Genomic DNA, 22,240 nt, shown 5'->3' with positions numbered 1-22,240 from the left:
GCCATTCGGCCCATTGTTCCTGCGCCAGCTCTTTGACAGAGCTATCCAAATAGTTGCGCTCCCTTGTACTTTCCCCATGGTCCCACAATTTTCTCACCTTCAATTATTTATCCAATTCCCTTTTAAAAGTTACTATTGAATCTGCTTCCACCGCTCTTTCAGGCAATGCATTCCAGAACATAATAACTCACTGCGTAAATAAATCTCACCGCCGGCTCTTTTGCCAATTACCTTAAATCTGTGTCCTCTGGTTACCGACCCTTCAGCCAGTGGAAATGGTTTCTCCTTATTTACTCGATCAAAACCCTTCATGATTTTGAACCCCTCTATTAAATCTCTCCTTAACTTTATCTGCTCGAAGGAGAACAATCCCAGCTTCTCTAGTCTCTCCACGTAACTGAAGTCCCTCATCCCTGGTACCATTCCAGTAAATCACCTCTGCACCCTCTCCAAGGCCTTGACATCCTTCCTAAAGTGCGGTGTCCAGAATTGAACACAATACTCCAGTTGAGGCCAAACTAGTGATTTATAAAGGTTTAGTATAAGCTCTATTTATAAAGCCAAGCGTCCCGTATGCTTTTTTAACAGCCTCATCAACTTGTCCTGCCACCTTCATAGATTTCTGTATGTAAACCACTAGATGTCTCTGTTCCTGCACCAGTTTTAAATTTGTACCATTCCATTTATATTGCCTCTCCTCATTCTTCCTTCCAGAATGCATCACTTCACGCTTTTCTGCATTAAATTGTATGTGCCGTGTGTCTGCCCATTTCACCAGTCTGTCTATGTCCTCCTGAAGTCTGCTACTATCCTTTTTACTTTTTACTACTTTATCGAGTTTTGTGTCAATGTTAGGGTAAATTCAGCAATCCCTTGTTCTCAGTTGAGAACCTCACGTAAAGGGAACACAGGTCAGAGATAGGGATACAAAACTATATTGCCAATTCTCCAACTTCTGCTGGCTGTGCATGATTGATCAATTTACCCTTTTGTGTCATAATTTGCTGCGCGCTCAGGATTTAAATCCATCCCCTACTGATGGGCGAAAGTCTTCTTTCTACTGCCTGTAAGTCAACGATAAGGACAAAGAAGAAATCCCTGAGTGGGAGTTGGAGGAGTACATGCTAGAAGAGAAAGATTTTCAAGTACAGGAAACTTTCGTTTAATCGGAGGTTAAATATCCGGAATGCTGTATCCACCGGCAAAATTCAGGAGTTGGTTCAGGTAACTTCTTTTACTTTTAGTTGCTTTTTTTCTCCATTTGTGGCTCTGCAAGCATCTAGCTGAAGCTGTTGCTTAGCTACAGAGACACTTGCAAGCTGCGCCGACTGTTTTGAAGCTGTTGCTAAGCAACAGGGTTTGTTGCTTCAGATGGAGCTCTGAGCTCCGTATGTTTTAACTATAGCGCTCATTTCTCCGGCAGTGTTGATCGACCGGCACCAGCTCGGTCCCGTCAGTGCCGGATACCAGAAAGTTTCCTGTAGCTTTAAATGTGAGCTGAAATATAGCAAGGGGATGGGATTTAGGAAGAGAATTCTAGAGGACAGGAGCATGATGGCTGAAGGCTCTGTCGAGGATGGTGGAGCAGTGGAAAGTGCTAGATGCATATTGTGCCAGAGATGGAAAACGAAGGCTGCAAAACAGAGAAGCAGGGCTTAAGGAGGTTGTAGAGGTAAGGCATGGAGTGTTTGTAAATAAGAACAAACATTTTTGAAATCAATGCATTGGAAAATGGTAAGCCTGTCAAGCTCACTGGGGACAAGGGTGATACATGAGCAGAACTCACAAGAAGATGCGGGCACTGGAGTTCTAAATTGATTGAAAGTTTCTCAGGTTGTAGCTTAGAGCGTTGGCAAGGAGAACCTTGGCGAAGTCAAGCCTGGAGGGGTCAAAGATGTGATGAGAGTTTCAGCTGTGATGAAGATAAGGTTGGGACGGAGAAGTCAAATGTTAAGGAAGTGAAATAAGGCAGCCTTCGTGATGTGGGGTTTTAGGCTCAGGGTTAAACAGAGCACCATGGATATACAACTTTGGACTCACTCTCAATGAGTAATAGAGAGAGGTGGAACTGGGAGCTGGGGTAGGGAGTTCCGGCAGAAGCCAAACAGGACAGCTTCAGTCTTCAATGCTAAGCTGATGAAGAATCTGGCTCACGAGGTAAACTCGGAGGATTATTTAAAACATGTTGCTCTCGCATACATCCTTGTGGCAGAGGCAAAGTACTGGGAATCATTTATGGTCCACCTTTGGTTTGGGCAATGATATATTGGACTGGAAGAGCAAAAGAAGTGGAAGACAAATAATTTACAGGTTAATACAGAATTACTGAAAATAATTCACACCTTTATTTATCAGACTTCCTTTGCTATGTTTCATTCTACAAGAACTAGATACTCACGGTCAGGAGCTGCCGAAAGCATTAGGATCCTGTTGAAACTATCTGTAGGAATTGGGGAGTTGTTCGTAGGTATTGTTTTATTTATTATTGTGTTTACAGTTGTGGTCACAGAAGGACCGGTTCGCTTTTCTTCATGCTCAGTAGTATCTGGAATGTAACACCACACATACAAATGCTTAGAAATGATCCAATCAACTTCTCTTTTTGTTTCTCCACCCACCCCTCCCCTCCAGAAGGTGTTGACTCATTGCTGTGCTCAGCTTCACAGCAACCAGACACCCTTCTGCTATCTTTCTTTTGTATTTGTTCTCAGAAAACCGTATTTATTGTCCCTCCCTAAGTGACATTTTACGTCTGAGTGGCTTGCTAAGCCTTTTCAGAGGAGATAAAGAATCAACCATGTAGTGTGGGACCGGAGTAACCTGTAGGCCAGGCCAGGTAGGCTTGGTAGGGTCCTGTCCCCGAAGGAGCAAACCAAGAAGCAGGTCTGTAAATCTCAGCTACTTATTAGATGAACTCTCAGCCATCAGTGTTCCCTCCAAGGTCACTACATCCTTCCTAAGGTGTGGTGCTCAGAACTGAACACAATGATGTGCCTCAATAATTCCGAGACTCGAAGTTAGCAGAACAAAAACAAGGCTTTTATTAACTTAGAAAGTAACACGTAAGAGAGAGAGATGTCTTCCTTCTGGAGACTGAGGCCAGACTGAAGCTAGCTTACAAATGGGGCAAGGTATGGGCGGAGCCCTACACACAGCACATTCCAGTATACAATACAGCACATTCCAGTACACAATACAATGAGGTCTGGGGGAAGGGAAATGACACTGAAACCGATCTCAGTCACAGGCAGTGGTGAATGGAATATTTCATCACATTCACCCCTTCTATAGATTTAGTCTGTTCGGGGGTTTGATAGTCCTCTGCGACCGACGTGGCTGTTGCGGTGCCGCGGGTGTCGGCTGGGTGTCCCCGGTAGCCTCCTGGGTCTCTGCCGGGGGTGCCGCCAGGGTTGTTGGAGGGGTAGTTGGTGGGGGTGCCGTTGGTCGGTGTTCTTCCGGGGGTGATGATAGAGTAGTGGGTGGGTAAGAGTTGCTGTGATCGTCGTTGCCGCTATTGCCGTGGTTGTTGTCGATGCCGGCTGGGGCGACGTCTTTTATGGACACGGTGTCCTCCCTTCCGTCGGCGTGCCGGACATATGCGTATTGGGGGTTGGCGTGGAGTAGGTGTACTGGCTCCACGAGAGGGTCCGTCTTGTGGCCCCTCACATGCCTTCGCACGAGTACCGGACCTGGGGTGGAGAGCCATGACGGCATGGATACGCCTGAGGTGGATTTCCGGGGAAAGACAAACATTCGTTCATGAGGCGTGGTATTAGTGGCCGTACACAATAGCGACCGTATCGAATGGAGCACATCCGAGAGGACTTCCTGCCAGCGGGAGATAGGGAGGCCCTTGGTCCTTAGAGCTAGAGTGACTGCTTTCCATACTGTCCCGTTCTCTCGCTCCACTTGGCCGTTACCCCGGGGGTTGTAGCTGGTGGTACGGCTCGTGGCGATCCCCTTGGACAGCATGTACTGGCGTAGCTCTTCACTCATGAAGGACGCCCCCCTATCCGTATGGATGTAGCTCGGCATACCGAACAGGCAGAACAGGCTGCTGAGGCATTTAATGACCGTGGCGCTGGTCATGTCTGGGCAGGGGAAGGCGAATGGGAACCGGGAGTATTCGTCCACAACGTTCAGGAAGTAAACATTGCGGTCGACGGACGGGAGGGGGCCCTTGAAATCTAAGCTGAGCCGCTCAAAGGGCCGTGTAGCTTTGATTAAGTGGGCTCTCTCTGGGCGGTAGAACCGAGGCTTGCACTCAGCGCAAGTGCGGTAGTTCCTGGTCAGGGACCGAACTTCCTCAATCGAGTAGGGTAAGTTACGGGACTTTATGAAGTGGAACAGCCGCGTGACCCCTGGGTGGCAGAGGTCGTTGTGGAGGGTCTGTAGCCGATCCCCGGTGGCGCTGGCACACATCCCTCGTGAGAGGGCGTCAGGGGATTCGTTAAGGGCCCCTGGCCGGTAAATGATGTCGTACTCGAAGGTGGAGAGCTCGATCCGCCACCTAAGAATCTTATCATTTTTAATCTTCCCCCTCTGTTTATTATTGAACATAAACGCTACCGACCGCTGGTCGGTAAGTAGGGTGAAGCGTTTGCCGGCTAGGTAGTGGCGCCAGTGGCGCACTGCCTCCACGATGGCTTGGGCCTCCTTTTCCACGGAGGAGTGTCTGATCTCGGGCCCTTGGAGGGTCCTCGAGAAGAAAGCTACGGGCCGCCCCGCCTGGTTGAGGGTGGCCACCAAGGCGAAGTCAGACGCATCACTTTCCACTTGAAATGGAGTGTTCTCGTCCACTGCCTGTAGCGTGGCCCGCTCAATATCCTGCCTAATGCTTTTGAAGGCGGCGTGGGCCTCAGCAGAGAGCGGGAAAGAGGATGCTTTCAAGAGGGGGCGGGCTTTGGCAGAGTAGTTGGGGACCCATTGGGAATAATAAGAAAATAACCCCAGGCACCTTTTCAGGGCTTTGGGAGTGTTGGGCAGGGGCAGCTCCCGTAGGGGGCGCAATCGGTCGGGGTCTGGCCCGATTTCCCCATTCTCCACCACGCTGCCTAGTATGCAGAGGCGCGTGGTGTTGTAAACGCACTTGTCCTCGTTGTAGGTGAGGTTGAGTTTTTGTGCGGTTTTCAGGAACCTCTCGAGGTTTGAGTCGTGATCCTGCTGGTTGTGACCGCAGATGGTGACGTTGTCGAGGTAGGGGAAGGTTGCCTGCAAGTGGTGGTCATCGACCATGCGGTCCATCTCCCTCTGGAAGACCGAGACCCCATTCGTCACCCCAAAGGGGACTCTGAGGAATTGGTAGAGGCGTCCGTTCGCCTCGAAGGCGGTGTACGGGCGGTCCTCTGGTCTGATAGGGAGCTGGTGGTACGCTGACTTGAGGTCGATGGTGGAGAACACCCGGTATTGGGCGATTTGGTTCACCATTTCTGATATGCGGAGTAGCGGGTAGGCGTCTAGTAGGGTGTACCTGTTGATCGTTTGACTATAGTCGATCACCATCCGTTTCTTCTCGCTACCCCTTACCACTACCACTTGGGCGCGCCACGGGCTGTTGCTGCGTTCAATAATGCGCTCTTTCAGGAGCCTGTCTACCTCGGTCGCGATAAACCGCCTGTCCTCCCAGCTGTACCTCCTGCTTTTGGTCGCTATTGGCCGGCAGTTAGGGGTAAGGTTCGCGAATAGCGAAGGCGGCTTTACCTTCAGGGTAGCCAGACCGCACACTGTGAGGGGCGGCTGGGACCCACCGTACTTGAGCGTGATGCTTTGGTGGTTGCACTGGAAATCCAGGCCCAAGATCACGCTCGCACATAGGTTCTTCATGATTAATACTTTAAAATTATCATATACAGTTCCGTTAATGCACAATTGTACCGTGCAGTAACCCAGAATGGTCGATGTCTGGGTTTTATCAGCCATAGAGATGGTACCCTGAGTAGGGACCACCTTTAGGGAGAGTTGTTGTGCCAGTTCTGGGTGGATAAAGCTCTCCGTGCTTCCACTGTCAATTAAGCATTTAACCCGGCACCCGTTTACCTCGATGTCCACCATTGATCTGGATAGCGGGTGCGGCCTGGTCTGGTCCACTGTGACCGATGCCACTGTAGGGCCCTGATCGATACAAGATGGCGTCCATGCTGTCTGCTCACAAGATGGCGGACCCCACGAGGTCGGGCAAGATGGTGTCCAAGATAGCCGCTCCCACGGCGCACACGCGGCGGTGGCGGGTTTTCCGGTGGTTGGTTTTCCGGCGGGGTTCCCTCTGCACACCATCCCGAAGTGCCCCTTCTTACCGCACTTAAAGCAGGTGGTGCCTTTCGCCGGGCACAGGTTTCTGGTGTGCTTTGGCTGCCCGCAGAAGTAGCAGTTGGGTCCCTGACGCGTCGCGGCTGTCGTAGGGCTTCTGGGGGGAGAGCGGGGCCCAGCCGGTGTCGGGCTGTCGGGCGGGGAAGATGCCTTCCAAGATGGCAGGCGCCCTCGGTGCACACGTGGCGGCGTGGACGGCGCGGGCTGAAGAGTAGGCGTCCGAGTTTCTCTGGGCCACATCCAGGGATCGCGCGGTGTCCGCAGCCTGTTTCAGGTCCAACCCCGTTTTTTCCAGCAGTCTTTGCCGGATGTAAGTGGAGCTGAGGCCTGTGATGAAGGCATCGCGAACAAGCTCGTCAGTGTACACTGCGGCTTTTACATCTCGGCACTTGCAGTCTTTGCCAAGCATTTTCAGGGTGCTTAGGAACTCCTCCACCGATTCCCCAGGTCGCTGTGCGCGGGTAGCGAGCAGGTGCCTAGCATACACCTCATTCGTAGGCTGCTGGTAATGCGCCTTTAAGATGTCGCAGGCGGCCAGGTACGTCTCGGCGTCTTGGATGAGGGGGTAAACCCGGTGGCTTACCCAATTCCGCAGAATTCCGAGTCTCATCCTCGCAGCGTCCGTAGCGTCTTTGACGGCTGCGGAATTGTCCAGGAAGAATTCCATACACTCAAACCAGTGTCCGAAGCGTGCTGATGCGTCCGGAGCATGTTGATCCAAATACAAACGTTCGGGTTTCAGGAGTTGATCCATAGTGTTGAAAAATAAGTTAATAAAATTGATGTGCCTCAATAATTCCGAGACTCGAAGTTAGCAGAACAAAAACAAGGCTTTTATTAACTTAGAAAGTAACACGTAAGAGAGAGAGATGTCTTCCTTCTGGAGACTGAGGCCAGACTGAAGCTAGCTTACAAACGGGGCCAGGTATGGGCGGAGCCCTACACACAGCACGTTCCAGTATACAATACAGCACATTCCAGTACACAATACAATGAGATCTGGGGGAAGGGAAATGACACTGAAACCGATCTCAGTCACAGGCAGTGGTGAATGGAATATTTCATCACACACAATGCTCCAGGTGTGGTCTAACCAGGGCTTTGTATAGCTGTACCATGACCTCTAACCCCTTGTACCTGTCCATGAGATTTTAATGATTTATGTACATGGACCCCTCCGTCCCTTTGGACTTCCACTGCTTCCAGCTTTATACCATTTAAAAAGTACTCTGATCTATCCTTTTTAGGTCCAAAGTGGATGACCTCACAAATGAGATTCATCAACTCAAAAACATTTAAGGACTGTGCATATTCACACCTCTTCGTAAAAGTCAAGTTGTGCCTCCCTTTAATGGGTTGGCAGCCATTTTCTAGCCTCTCTTGCTGGAAGTGCATGTGTAGACAGCAGGTGAGAACACGGTCGGGATCACTGTGATACCCTCCGCAATCAACCAGCCTCCTCGCGCTATCTGTCAAGGCTCAGACAGGCAATATCTTGGCAGAGATGGAAAGGGGAGAAAATTGTTAGGGAAACTTGTTGGAAGGGTAACTTTTCTGTTCATTGAGCTGAGGACTAACAACACTGGGGTCAGAAATTGCTTTTTTGCTTGACAGCCCATGTCACCATCAAGCACGCCTAGGTCACGTATAGCACAAGATGAATAGAAAGTAAAGTTCCCTCTCCTTTACTCCTACAATATGCTTAACCCCTACCCAGAAGATTTCCCCCTAAATCATCAGTGTGAATTTTTTTGATTGGTTTCACCATCCATCCCTATGTCTCTAAAGATGGCTGCCAATCATAGAATCATATCTTACAGCACAGAGGGAGGCCATTCGGCCCATTGTTCCTGCGCCAGCTCTTTGACAGAGCTATCCAAATAGTTGCGCTCCCTTGTACTTTCCCCATGGTCCCACAATTTTCTCACCTTCAATTATTTATCCAATTCCCTTTTAAAAGTTACTATTGAATCTGCTTCCACCGCTCTTTCAGGCAATGCATTCCAGAACATAATAACTCACTGCGTAAATAAATCTCACCGCCGGCTCTTTTGCCAATTACCTTAAATCTGTGTCCTCTGGTTACCGACCCTTCAGCCAGTGGAAATGGTTTCTCCTTATTTACTCGATCAAAACCCTTCATGATTTTGAACCCCTCTATTAAATCTCTCCTTAACTTTATCTGCTCGAAGGAGAACAATCCCAGCTTCTCTAGTCTCTCCACGTAACTGAAGTCCCTCATCCCTGGTACCATTCCAGTAAATCACCTCTGCACCCTCTCCAAGGCCTTGACATCCTTCCTAAAGTGCGGTGTCCAGAATTGAACACAATACTCCAGTTGAGGCCAAACTAGTGATTTATAAAGGTTTAGTATAAGCTCTATTTATAAAGCCAAGCATCCCGTATGCTTTTTTAACAGCCTCATCAACTTGTCCTGCCACCTTCACAGATTTCTGTATGTAAACCACTAGATGTCTCTGTTCCTGCACCAGCTTTAAATTTGTACCATTCCATTTATATTGCCTCTCCTCATTCTTCCTTCCAGAATGCATCACTTCACGCTTTTCTGCATTAAATTGTATGTGCCGTGTGTCTGCCCATTTCACCAGTCTGTCTATGTCCTCCTGAAGTCTGCTACTATCCTTTTTACTTTTGACTACTTTATCGAGTTTTGTGTCAATGTTAGGGTAAATTCAGCAATCCCTTGTTCTCAGTTGAGAACCTCACGTAAAGGGAACACAGGTCAGAGATAGGGATACAAAACTATATTGCCAATTCTCCAACTTCTGCTGGCTGTGCATGATTGATCAATTTACCCTTTTGTGTCATAATTTGCTGCGCGCTCAGGATTTAAATCCATCCCCTACTGATGGGCGAAAGTCTTCTTTCTACTGCCTGTAAGTCAACGATAAGGACAAAGAAGAAATCCCTGAGTGGGAGTTGGAGGAGTACATGCTAGAAGAGAAAGATTTTCAAGTACAGGAAACTTTCGTTTAATCGGAGGTTAAATATCCGGAATGCTGTATCCACCGGCAAAATTCAGGAGTTGGTTCAGGTAACTTCTTTTACTTTTAGTTGCTTTTTTTCTCCATTTGTGGCTCTGCAAGCGTCTAGCTGAAGCTGTTGCTTAGCTACAGAGACACTTGCAAGCTGCGCCGACTGTTTTGAAGCTGTTGCTAAGCAACAGGGTTTGTTGCTTCAGATGGAGCTCTGAGCTCCGTATGTTTTAACTATAGCGCTCATTTCTCCGGCAGTGTTGATCGACCGGCACCAGCTCGGTCCCGTCAGTGCCGGATACCAGAAAGTTTCCTGTAGCTTTAAATGTGAGCTGAAATATAGCAAGGGGATGGGATTTAGGAAGAGAATTCTAGAGGACAGGAGCATGATGGCTGAAGGCTCTGTCGAGGATGGTGGAGCAGTGGAAAGTGCTAGATGCATATTGTGCCAGAGATGGAAAACGAAGGCTGCAAAACAGAGAAGCAGGGCTTAAGGAGGTTGTAGAGGTAAGGCATGGAGTGTTTGTAAATAAGAACAAACATTTTTGAAATCAATGCATTGGAAAATGGTAAGCCTGTCAAGCTCACTGGGGACAAGGGTGATACATGAGCAGAACTCACAAGAAGATGCGGGCACTGGAGTTCTAAATTGATTGAAAGTTTCTCAGGTTGTAGCTTAGAGCGTTGGCAAGGAGAACCTTGGCGAAGTCAAGCCTGGAGGGGTCAAAGATGTGATGAGAGTTTCAGCTGTGATGAAGATAAGGTTGGGACGGAGAAGTCAAATGTTAAGGAAGTGAAATAAGGCAGCCTTCGTGATGTGGGGTTTTAGGCTCAGGGTTAAACAGAGCACCATGGATATACAACTTTGGACTCACTCTCAATGAGTAATAGAGAGAGGTGGAACTGGGAGCTGGGGTAGGGAGTTCCGGCAGAAGCCAAACAGGACAGCTTCAGTCTTCAATGCTAAGCTGATGAAGAATCTGGCTCATGAGGTAAACTCGGAGGATTATTTAAAACATGTTGCTCTCGCATACATCCTTGTGGCAGAGGCAAAGTACTGGGAATCATTTATGGTCCACCTTTGGTTTGGGCAATGATATATTGGACTGGAAGAGCAAAAGAAGTGGAAGACAAATAATTTACAGGTTAATACAGAATTACTGAAAATAATTCACACCTTTATTTATCAGACTTCCTTTGCTATGTTTCATTCTACAAGAACTAGATACTCACGGTCAGGAGCTGCCGAAAGCATTAGGATCCTGTTGAAACTATCTGTAGGAATTGGGGAGTTGTTCGTAGGTATTGTTTTATTTATTATTGTGTTTACAGTTGTGGTCACAGAAGGACCGGTTCGCTTTTCTTCATGCTCAGTAGTATCTGGAATGTAACACCACACATACAAACGCTTAGAAATGATCCAATCAACTTCTCTTTTTGTTTCTCCACCCACCCCTCCCCTCCAGAAGGTGTTGACTCATTGCTGTGCTCAGCTTCACAGCAACCAGACACCCTTCTGCTATCTTTCTTTTGTATTTGTTCTCAGAAAACCGTATTTATTGTCCCTCCCTAAGTGACATTTTACGTCTGAGTGGCTTGCTAAGCCTTTTCAGAGGAGATAAAGAATCAACCATGTAGTGTGGGACCGGAGTAACCTGTAGGCCAGGCCAGGTAGGCTTGGCAGGGTCCTGTCCCCGAAGGAGCAAACCAAGAAGCAGGTCTGTAAATCTCAGCTACTTATTAGATGAACTCTCAGCCATCAGTGTTCCCTCCAAGGTCACTACATCCTTCCTAAGGTGTGGTGCTCAGAACTGAACACAATGATGTGCCTCAATAATTCCGAGACTCGAAGTTAGCAGAACAAAAACAAGGCTTTTATTAACTTAGAAAGTAACACGTAAGAGAGAGAGATGTCTTCCTTCTGGAGACTGAGGCCAGACTGAAGCTAGCTTACAAACGGGGCCAGGTATGGGCGGAGCCCTACACACAGCACATTCCAGTATACAATACAGCACATTCCAGTACACAATACAATGAGGTCTGGGGGAAGGGAAATGACACTGAAACCGATCTCAGTCACAGGCAGTGGTGAATGGAATATTTCATCACATTCACCCCTTCTATAGATTTAGTCTGTTCGGGGGTTTGATAGTCCTCTGCGACCGACGTGGCTGTTGCAGTGCCGCGGGTGTCGGCTGGGTGTCCCCGGTAGCCTCCTGGGTCTCTGCCGGGGGTGCCGCCAGGGTTGTTGGAGGGGTAGTTGGTGGGGGTGCCGTTGGTCGGTGTTCTTCCGGGGCTGATGATAGAGTAGTGGGTGGGTAAGAGTTGCTGTGATCGTCGTTGCCGCTATTGCCGTGGTTGTTGTCGATGCCGGCTGGGGCGACGTCTTTTATGGACACGGTGTCCTCCCTTCCGTCGGCGTGCCGGACATATGCGTATTGGGGGTTGGCGTGGAGTAGGTGTACTGGCTCCACGAGAGGGTCCGTCTTGTGGCCCCTCACATGCCTTCGCACGAGTACCGGACCTGGGGTGGAGAGCCATGACGGCATGGATACGCCTGAGGTGGATTTCCGGGGAAAGACAAACATTCGTTCATGAGGCGTGGTATTAGTGGCCGTACACAATAGCGACCGTATCGAATGGAGCACATCCGAGAGGACTTCCTGCCAGCGGGAGATAGGGAGGCCCTTGGTCCTTAGAGCTAGAGTGACTGCTTTCCATACTGTCCCGTTCTCTCGCTCCACTTGGCCGTTACCCCGGGGGTTGTAGCTGGTGGTACGGCTCGTGGCGATCCCCTTGGACAGCATGTACTGGCGTAGCTCTTCACTCATGAAGGACGCCCCCCTATCCGTATGGATGTAGCTCGGCATACCGAACAGGCAGAACAGGCTGCTGAGGCATTTAATGACCGTGGCGCTGGTCATGTCTGGGCAGGGGAAGGCGAATGGGAACCGGGAGTATTCGTCCACAACGTTCAGGAAGTAAACATTGCGGTCGACGGACGGGAGGGGGCCCTTGAAATCTAAGCTGAGCCGCTCAAAGGGCCGTGTAGCTTTGATTAAGTGGGCTCTCTCTGGGCGGTAGAACCGAGGCTTGCACTCAGCGCAAGTGCGGTAGTTCCTGGTCAGGGACCGAACTTCCTCAATCGAGTAGGGTAAGTTACGGGACTTTATGAAGTGGAACAGCCGCGTGACCCCTGGGTGGCAGAGGTCGTTGTGGAGGGTCTGTAGCCGATCCCCGGTGGCGCTGGCACACATCCCTCGTGAGAGGGCGTCAGGGGATTCGTTAAGGGCCCCTGGCCGGTAAATGATGTCGTACTCGAAGGTGGAGAGCTCGATCCGCCACCTAAGAATCTTATCATTTTTAATCTTCCCCCTCTGTTTATTATTGAACATAAACGCTACCGACCGCTGGTCGGTAAGTAGGGTGAAGCGTTTGCCGGCTAGGTAGTGGCGCCAGTGGCGCACTGCCTCCACGATGGCTTGGGCCTCCTTTTCCACGGAGGAGTGTCTGATCTCGGGCCCTTGGAGGGTCCTCGAGAAGAAACCTACAGGCCGCCCCGCCTGGTTGAGGGTGGCCACCAAGGCGAAGTCAGACGCATCACTTTCCACTTGAAATGGAGTGTTCTCGTCCACTGCCTGTAGCGTGGCCCGCTCAATATCCTGCCTAATGCTTTTGAAGGCGGCGTGGGCCTCAGCAGAGAGCGGGAAAGAGGATGCTTTCAAGAGGGGGCGGGCTTTGGCAGAGTAGTTGGGGACCCATTGGGAATAATAAGAAAATAACCCGAGGCACCTTTTCAGGGCTTTGGGAGTGTTGGGCAGGGGCAGCTCCCGTAGGGGGCGCAATCGGTCGGGGTCTGGCCCGATTTCCCCATTCTCCACCACGCTGCCTAGTATGCAGAGGCGCGTGGTGTTGTAAACGCACTTGTCCTCGTTGTAGGTGAGGTTGAGTTTTTGTGCGGTTTTCAGGAACCTCTCGAGGTTCGAGTCGTGATCCTGCTGGTTGTGACCGCAGATGGTGACGTTGTCGAGGTAGGGGAAGGTTGCCTGCAAGTGGTGGTCATCGACCATGCGGTCCATCTCCCTCTGGAAGACCGAGACCCCATTCGTCACCCCAAAGGGGACTCTGAGGAATTGGTAGAGGCGTCCGTTCGCCTCGAAGGCGGTGTACGGGCGGTCCTCTGGTCTGATAGGGAGCTGGTGGTACGCTGACTTGAGGTCGATGGTGGAGAACACCCGGTATTGGGCGATTTGGTTCACCATTTCTGATATGCGGAGTAGCGGGTAGGCGTCTAGTAGGGTGTACCTGTTGATCGTTTGACTATAGTCGATCACCATCCGTTTCTTCTCGCTACCCCTTACCACTACCACTTGGGCGCGCCACGGGCTGTTGCTGCGTTCAATAATGCGCTCTTTCAGGAGCCTGTCTACCTCGGTCGCGATAAACCGCCTGTCCTCCCAGCTGTACCTCCTGCTTTTGGTCGCTATTGGCCGGCAGTTAGGGGTAAGGTTCGCGAATAGCGAAGGCGGCTTTACCTTCAGGGTAGCCAGACCGCACACTGTGAGGGGCGGCTGGGACCCACCGTACTTGAGCGTGATGCTTTGGTGGTTGCACTGGAAATCCAGGCCCAAGATCACGCTCGCACATAGGTTCTTCATGATTAATACTTTAAAATTATCATATACAGTTCCGTTAATGCACAATTGTACCGTGCAGTAACCCAGAATGGTCGATGTCTGGGTTTTATCAGCCATAGAGATGGTACCCTGAGTAGGGACCACCTTTAGGGAGAGTTGTTGTGCCAGTTCTGGGTGGATAAAGCTCTCCGTGCTTCCACTGTCAATTAAGCATTTAACCCGGCACCCGTTTACCTCGATGTCCACCATTGATCTGGATAGCGGGTGCGGCCTGGTCTGGTCCACTGTGACCGATGCCACTGTAGGGCCCTGATCGATACAAGATGGCGTCCATGCTGTCTGCTCACAAGATGGCGGACCCCACGAGGTCGGGCAAGATGGCGTCCAAGATAGCCGCTCCCACGGCGCACACGCGGCGGTGGCGGGTTTTCCGGTGGTTGGTTTTCCGGCGGGGTTCCCTCTGCACACCATCCCGAAGTGCCCCTTCTTACCGCACTTAAAGCAGGTGGTGCCTTTCGCCGGGCACAGGTTTCTGGTGTGCTTTGGCTGCCCGCAGAAGTAGCAGTTGGGTCCCTGACGCGTCGCGGCTGTCGTAGGGCTTCTGGGGGGAGAGCGGGGCCCAGCCGGTGTCGGGCTGTCGGGCGGGGAAGATGCCTTCCAAGATGGCGGCGCCCTCGGTGCACACGTGGCGGCGTGGACGGCGCGGGCTGAAGAATAGGCGTCCGAGTTTCTCTGGGCCACATCCAGGGATCGCGCGGTGTCCGCAGCCTGTTTCAGGTCCAACCCCGTTTTTTCCAGCAGTCTTTGCCAGATGTAAGTGGAGCTGAGGCCTGTGATGAAGGCATCGCGAACAAGCTCGTCAGTGTACACTGCGGCTTTTACATCTCGGCACTTGCAGTCTTTGCCAAGCATTTTCAGGGTGCTTAGGAACTCCTCCACCGATTCCCCAGGTCGCTGTGCGCGGGTAGCGAGCAGGTGCCTAGCATACACCTCATTCGTAGGCTGCTGGTAATGCGCCTTTAAGATGTCGCAGGCGGCCAGGTACGTCTCGGCGTCTTGGATGAGGGGGTAAACCCGGTGGCTTACCCAATTCCGCAGAATTCCGAGTCTCATCCTCGCAGCGTCCGTAGCGTCTTTGACGGCTGCGGAATTGTCCAGGAAGAATTCCATACACTCAAACCAGTGTCCGAAGCGTGCTGATGCGTCCGGAGCATGTTGATCCAAATACAAACGTTCGGGTTTCAGGAGTTGATCCATAGTGTTGAAAAATAAGTTAATAAAATTGATGTGCCTCAATAATTCCGAGACTCGAAGTTAGCAGAACAAAAACAAGGCTTTTATTAACTTAGAAAGTAACACGTAAGAGAGAGAGATGTCTTCCTTCTGGAGACTGAGGCCAGATTGAAGCTAGCTTACAAACGGGGCCAGGTATGGGCGGAGCCCTACACACAGCACGTTCCAGTATACAATACAGCACATTCCAGTACACAATACAATGAGGTCTGGGGGAAGGGAAATGACACTGAAACCGATCTCAGTCACAGGCAGTGGTGAATGGAATATTTCATCACACACAATGCTCCAGGTGTGGTCTAACCAGGGCTTTGTATAGCTGTACCATGACCTCTAACCCCTTGTACCTGTCCATGAGATTTTAATGATTTATGTACATGGACCCCTCCGTCCCTTTGGACTTCCACTGCTTCCAGCTTTATACCATTTAAAAAGTACTCTGATCTATCCTTTTTAGGTCCAAAGTGGATGACCTCACAAATGAGATTCATCAACTCAAAAACATTTAAGGACTGTGCATATTCACACCTCTTCGTAAAAGTCAAGTTGTGCCTCCCTTTAATGGGTTGGCAGCCATTTTCTAGCCTCTCTTGCTGGAAGTGCATGTGTAGACAGCAGGTGAGAACACGGTCGGGATCACTGTGATACCCTCCGCAATCAACCAGCCTCCTCGCGCTATCTGTCAAGGCTCAGACAGGCAATATCTTGGCAGAGATGGAAAGGGGAGAAAATTGTTAGGGAAACTTGTTGGAAGGGTAACTTTTCTGTTCATTGAGCTGAGGACTAACAACACTGGGGTCAGAAATTGCTTTTTTGCTTGACAGCCCATGTCACCATCAAGCACGCTTAGGTCACGTATAGCACAAGATGAATAGAAAGTAAAGTTCCCTCTCCTTTACTCCTACAATATGCTTAACCCCTACCCAGAAGATTTCCCCCTAAATCATCAGTGTGAATTTTTTTGATTGGTTTCACCATCCATCCCTATGTCTCTAAAGATGGCTGCCAATCATAGAATCATATCTTACAGCACAGAGGGAGGCCATTCGGCCCATTGTTCCTGCGCCAGCTCTTTGACAGAGCTATCCAAATAGTTGCGCTCCCTTGTACTTTCCCCATGGTCCCACAATTTTCTCACCTTCAATTATTTATCCAATTCCCTTTTAAAAGTTACTATTGAATCTGCTTCCACCGCTCTTTCAGGCAATGCATTCCAGAACATAATAACTCACTGCGTAAATAAATCTCACCGCCGGCTCTTTTGCCAATTACCTTAAATCTGTGTCCTCTGGTTACCGACCCTTCAGCCAGTGGAAATGGTTTCTCCTTATTTACTCGATCAAAACCCTTCATGATTTTGAACCCCTCTATTAAATCTCTCCTTAACTTTATCTGCTCGAAGGAGAACAATCCCAGCTTCTCTAGTCTCTCCACGTAACTGAAGTCCCTCATCCCTGGTACCATTCCAGTAAATCACCTCTGCACCCTCTCCAAGGCCTTGACATCCTTCCTAAAGTGCGGTGTCCAGAATTGAACACAATACTCCAGTTGAGGCCAAACTAGTGATTTATAAAGGTTTAGTATAAGCTCTATTTATAAAGCCAAGCGTCCCGTATGCTTTTTTAACAGCCTCATCAACTTGTCCTGCCACCTTCATAGATTTCTGTATGTAAACCACTAGATGTCTCTGTTCCTGCACCAGCTTTAAATTTGTACCATTCCATTTATATTGCCTCTCCTCATTCTTCCTTCCAGAATGCATCACTTCACGCTTTTCTGCATTAAATTGTATGTGCCGTGTGTCTGCCCATTTCACCAGTCTGTCTATGTCCTCCTGAAGTCTGCTACTATCCTTTTTACTTTTTACTACTTTATCGAGTTTTGTGTCAATGTTAGGGTAAATTCAGCAATCCCTTGTTCTCAGTTGAGAACCTCACGTAAAGGGAACACAGGTCAGAGATAGGGATACAAAACTATATTGCCAATTCTCCAACTTCTGCTGGCTGTGCATGATTGATCAATTTACCCTTTTGTGTCATAATTTGCTGCGCGCTCAGGATTTAAATCCATCCCCTACTGATGGGCGAAAGTCTTCTTTCTACTGCCTGTAAGTCAACGATAAGGACAAAGAAGAAATCCCTGAGTGGGAGTTGGAGGAGTACATGCTAGAAGAGAAAGATTTTCAAGTACAGGAAACTTTCGTTTAATCGGAGGTTAAATATCCGGAATGCTGTATCCACCGGCAAAATTCAGGAGTTGGTTCAGGTAACTTCTTTTACTTTTAGTTGCTTTTTTTCTCCATTTGTGGCTCTGCAAGCATCTAGCTGAAGCTGTTGCTTAGCTACAGAGACACTTGCAAGCTGCGCCGACTGTTTTGAAGCTGTTGCTAAGCAACAGGGTTTGTTGCTTCAGATGGAGCTCTGAGCTCCGTATGTTTTAACTATAGCGCTCATTTCTCCGGCAGTGTTGATCGACCGGCACCAGCTCGGTCCCGTCAGTGCCGGATACCAGAAAGTTTCCTGTAGCTTTAAATGTGAGCTGAAATATAGCAAGGGGATGGGATTTAGGAAGAGAATTCTAGAGGACAGGAGCATGATGGCTGAAGGCTCTGTCGAGGATGGTGGAGCAGTGGAAAGTGCTAGATGCATATTGTGCCAGAGATGGAAAACGAAGGCTGCAAAACAGAGAAGCAGGGCTTAAGGAGGTTGTAGAGGTAAGGCATGGAGTGTTTGTAAATAAGAACAAACATTTTTGAAATCAATGCATTGGAAAATGGTAAGCCTGTCAAGCTCACTGGGGACAAGGGTGATACATGAGCAGAACTCACAAGAAGATGCGGGCACTGGAGTTCTAAATTGATTGAAAGTTTCTCAGGTTGTAGCTTAGAGCGTTGGCAAGGAGAACCTTGGCGAAGTCAAGCCTGGAGGGGTCAAAGATGTGATGAGAGTTTCAGCTGTGATGAAGATAAGGTTGGGACGGAGAAGTCAAATGTTAAGGAAGTGAAATAAGGCAGCCTTCGTGATGTGGGGTTTTAGGCTCAGGGTTAAACAGAGCACCATGGATATACAACTTTGGACTCACTCTCAATGAGTAATAGAGAGAGGTGGAACTGGGAGCTGGGGTAGGGAGTTCCGGCAGAAGCCAAACAGGACAGCTTCAGTCTTCAATGCTAAGCTGATGAAGAATCTGGCTCACGAGGTAAACTCGGAGGATTATTTAAAACATGTTGCTCTCGCATACATCCTTGTGGCAGAGGCAAAGTACTGGGAATCATTTATGGTCCACCTTTGGTTTGGGCAATGATATATTGGACTGGAAGAGCAAAAGAAGTGGAAGACAAATAATTTACAGGTTAATACAGAAGTACTGAAAATAATTCACACCTTTATTTATCAGACTTCCTTTGCTATGTTTCATTCTACAAGAACTAGATACTCACGGTCAGGAGCTGCCGAAAGCATTAGGATCCAGTTGAAACTATCTGTAGGAATTGGGGAGTTGTTCGGAGATATTGTTTTATTTATTATTGTGTTTACAGTTGTGGTCACAGAAGGACCGGTTTGCCTTTCTTCATGCTCAGTAGTATCTGGAATGTAACACCACACATACAAATGATAAGAAATGATCCAATCAACTTCTCTTTTTGTTTCTCCACCCACCACTTCGCTCCAGAAGGTGTTGACTCATTGCTGTGCTCAGCTTCACAGCAACCAGACACCCTTCTGCTATCTTTCTTTTGTATTTGTTCTCAGAAAACCGCATTTATTGTCCCTCCCTGTAATGATCAATAACATGTCATTCTAGAGTGGTACACTAGATGGAGCCATAGAGCTGTATAGAGCTGTATATTTAATTGTATGCGTTTAAGACTACACTACCCACAATGCACTAGGCTACGCAGAAGGCAGTAGTCAAGATGGCTGCCTGCACACAGAAGTACACATGCTGAATCTCTACAGATGCTGTAGCTAGAGAACGTGTACTGAATAAATGACTAGCTAGCTGTTCATAATAAGAATGTCTCGTTATTAATGAACATAACATGGTACCAGGAGTTGTGAAAATCTGCTAAACATTGTGAAACGCGACATGGGGTCTTTGATGCCACCAGGTGTTTTGAATCTCATGGGAAATGTCGACTACAATTGGCGGGCTTTCAAACAACAATTCGAACTCTACATTGCTGCCATCAGGTTCGGGACGAAGCCAGATGCAAGGAAGGTAGCGTTGCTGCTCACGGTTGCAGTCCCATAGGCGATAGAGGTATTTAATACATTTGTATTTAATCCAGAGGAGAACAGAGAAAATTTAGACGATGTGCTAAAGAAATTTGATACACATTGTTCTCCCAAAAAGAATGAGACCTATGAAAGATACGTGTTCCATTCAAGGACACAGCGGCAACATAAGACTTTTGATTGCTTTGTGACCGATCTGAAACTGAAAGCACAGACATGTAATTTCACTGAGCTGAAAGCATCCATGATTCGTGGCCAAATTGTGTTTCGTATTCATGATAAAAAGGTCAGGGAATGTCTGTTGAGAGAAACCGAACTAACATTGGAAAATGCTGTGACAATATGCCAAGCCAGCGAGCCAGCTCAAAAGCATGCGAAGACTTTCAGTGAAATCAATAATGATGCGATTGTAGTAAGTGCTGCTGTCAGTGCTGTGTCCTACAAAGGGAAGAATCATGGGCAGAACAGAAATGAAAAGCAATCGGAGGATGAAATTTTTTATTGTAAACGCTGTGGTTACAAACACCAGTTAAAACAATGCCCAGCATTTGGAAATATGTGCACAAAATGTCATGGAAAGAATCACTTTGCCAAACAATGCTTTTCAAAAGTAAAAACTAAGAAAGGGCAACGAGTCAATGTGATTGAGGACACTGATTTAAGTGAGACATTTTTTGTAGGAATGGTGTCATGTGACAATATAGAAAATGTGCAGCCCTCAGATATGGACAATGCTGAACATAACATCAGTGCAGTAAAAGAGGACAAATGGATGATCCCACTGCAGGTAAATGGAGCATTAGTTACATTGAAACTAGACACTGGGGCAAAAGCAAACTTAATCAGTATGAGTGACATTAAAAATATGAAAGAAAAGCCCAAAATACAAAAAAAGTCAGTACTACTGAAGAACTATAATGGACAGAAAATAGATAGCTTAGGTGTATGCAGACTTAAAGTGACAGTCAAAGACAAAGTGCATCATCTCATGTTTTCTGTTGTGGCTGAAAGGCTTGATTCACTACTGGGTGACAAAGCTTGTGAGGACTTAGAACTGGTCAAGAGAGTCTACCGTATAAACTGTGCCATAAGCAGACCAGATGTCTCGGTGGATTCTGTAGTAAATAATTTCCAGGATGTGTTCAAAGGATTTGGAGTTCTACCATTCACTTACAAGATCCAGCTAAAGGAGGATGCTCAGCCAGTGGTACATGCTCCACGAAGAATTCCAGCACCCCTGCGTGACCGGCTCAAGAATGAACTGGACAGAATGACCACACTAGGAGTCATCAGGAAAGTCGAAGAGCCAACAGACTGGGTTAACTCCATGGTATGTGTAAAGAAAAAGAACAATGATCTAAGAATATGCATGTGAGGGTGCCGGTCAGTTCCTTCGGTAACCCCTAGATGGCACCTTCACTGGTTGGTTTCCTTTTGCTAAATTGTTACTTGTTTACTTAACTGCCTTTTATCAGGTTCATTGGTTTCACCTGGTTTTGCTTGTATTTAAGTTCTGTGGTTTCTTCCCTCTGGGCTCAGTCCTGACAAGGGAGTTAGTCTTGACTAGGTGCTCTGTCTTGACTAGGTGCTCTGTTTCAACAAGCCATTTGCCTATGTGATAGCTTGCCTTGACAAGCCGGTTGCCTTAGTGGTTGCTTGTCTTGAGCTCCTATGTCTATAACTGTTTATCTGTGTTATGTTTTGCTTGTATTAAGTTCTGTGGTTTTTCCCTTTGTTCTCGGTCTTGACAAGGTGCTGACAAGTTGCTCAGTCTTGATAAGGTGCTCAGTTTGGACATGCTGGTTGCCCTGTGGCAGCTTGTCTTGAGCTCAGTCTTGACAAGCTGGTTAGCTCACGGTAGCTTGTCTTGAGTTCCTATCTTGATAAGCCGGATGTCCTGGGGTAGCTTGTCTTGAGCTCAGTCTGGACAAGCCGGTTGCCTCACGGTAGCTTGTCTTGAGTTCCTATCTTGACTAGCCATTTGCCTATGTGGTAGCTTGTCTAGAGCTCCTATGTTTTGTAACTGTTTACCTGTGCGATTCTAGTAAAGTACTGTTATTTAAGACTGCATATCTGCTTCTCGCCTCGTCTGTCTGCACTTGGGTCCAGAACCAGCCTCGCCCGGACAGCACGGCCCCGTATCTACATGGCCCCGTGACAGCAACCCTGACAATGCATGGATCCAAAGGACTTAAATGCAAACATAAAACGTGAACACTACCAGATTCCCAAGCGAGAAGAAATCAGCAGTGAAATGTCAGGTGCCAGATACTTTACAAAGCTCGATGCCTCACAAGGATTTTGGCAACTAAAACTGGATGAAGAGAGCACCAAATACTGTACCTTCAACACACCATTTGGCAGGTATTGTTTCCTCAGAATGCCTTTCGGGATAATATCTGCATCTGAAATCTTTCATAGAGCGATGGAACACATAATTGAAGGTCTGGAAGGAGTTCGGGTCTATGTTGATGACATCGTCATCTGGGGCTCCACACTGAAAGAACACAATGAGAGACTGACTAAAGTGCTACAGAGCATACGCCGGAATGGACTGAAGCTCAACAAAGCCAAGTGTCAGTTTGGCGTCCAGGAAGTCACTTTCCTAGGAGATAATCTATCTGGTAAAGGAATAGAGCCAGATATGGAAAAAGTAAACGCCATACTCAATATGCCCCGACCCACTGACAAAAAAAGGAGTGCTACGCATCATGGGGATGATAAACTTAATTGCAAAGTTCATTCCTAACTTGTCAGCCAAGACAGCCTG

General features: G+C 48.2%; 1 protein-coding gene across 1 annotated transcript in view; it reads right to left on the bottom strand.

Annotated features, from left to right (window-relative positions):
- Positions 1-22,240, bottom strand: part of LOC147105181 (uncharacterized) — a 78,863-nt gene that overhangs the window by 5,755 nt on the left and 50,868 nt on the right. The window contains 3 exon segments of the mRNA XM_086011791.1: positions 7,625-7,689; positions 10,519-10,757; positions 18,672-18,818. Of these exon segments, the coding sequence (XP_085867917.1) occupies positions 7,625-7,689; positions 10,519-10,757; positions 18,672-18,818 (451 nt within the window).

Source organism: Somniosus microcephalus, chromosome 18 (genome assembly GCF_052327205.1).
Source record: "Somniosus microcephalus isolate GS21.2 chromosome 18, FLI_Smic_1.0, whole genome shotgun sequence".
NCBI classification, from domain to species: domain Eukaryota; kingdom Metazoa; phylum Chordata; class Chondrichthyes; order Squaliformes; family Somniosidae; genus Somniosus; species Somniosus microcephalus.
Note: the sequence above shows the minus strand (reverse complement) of the source record. Positions and strands in the feature narration are given on the sequence as shown.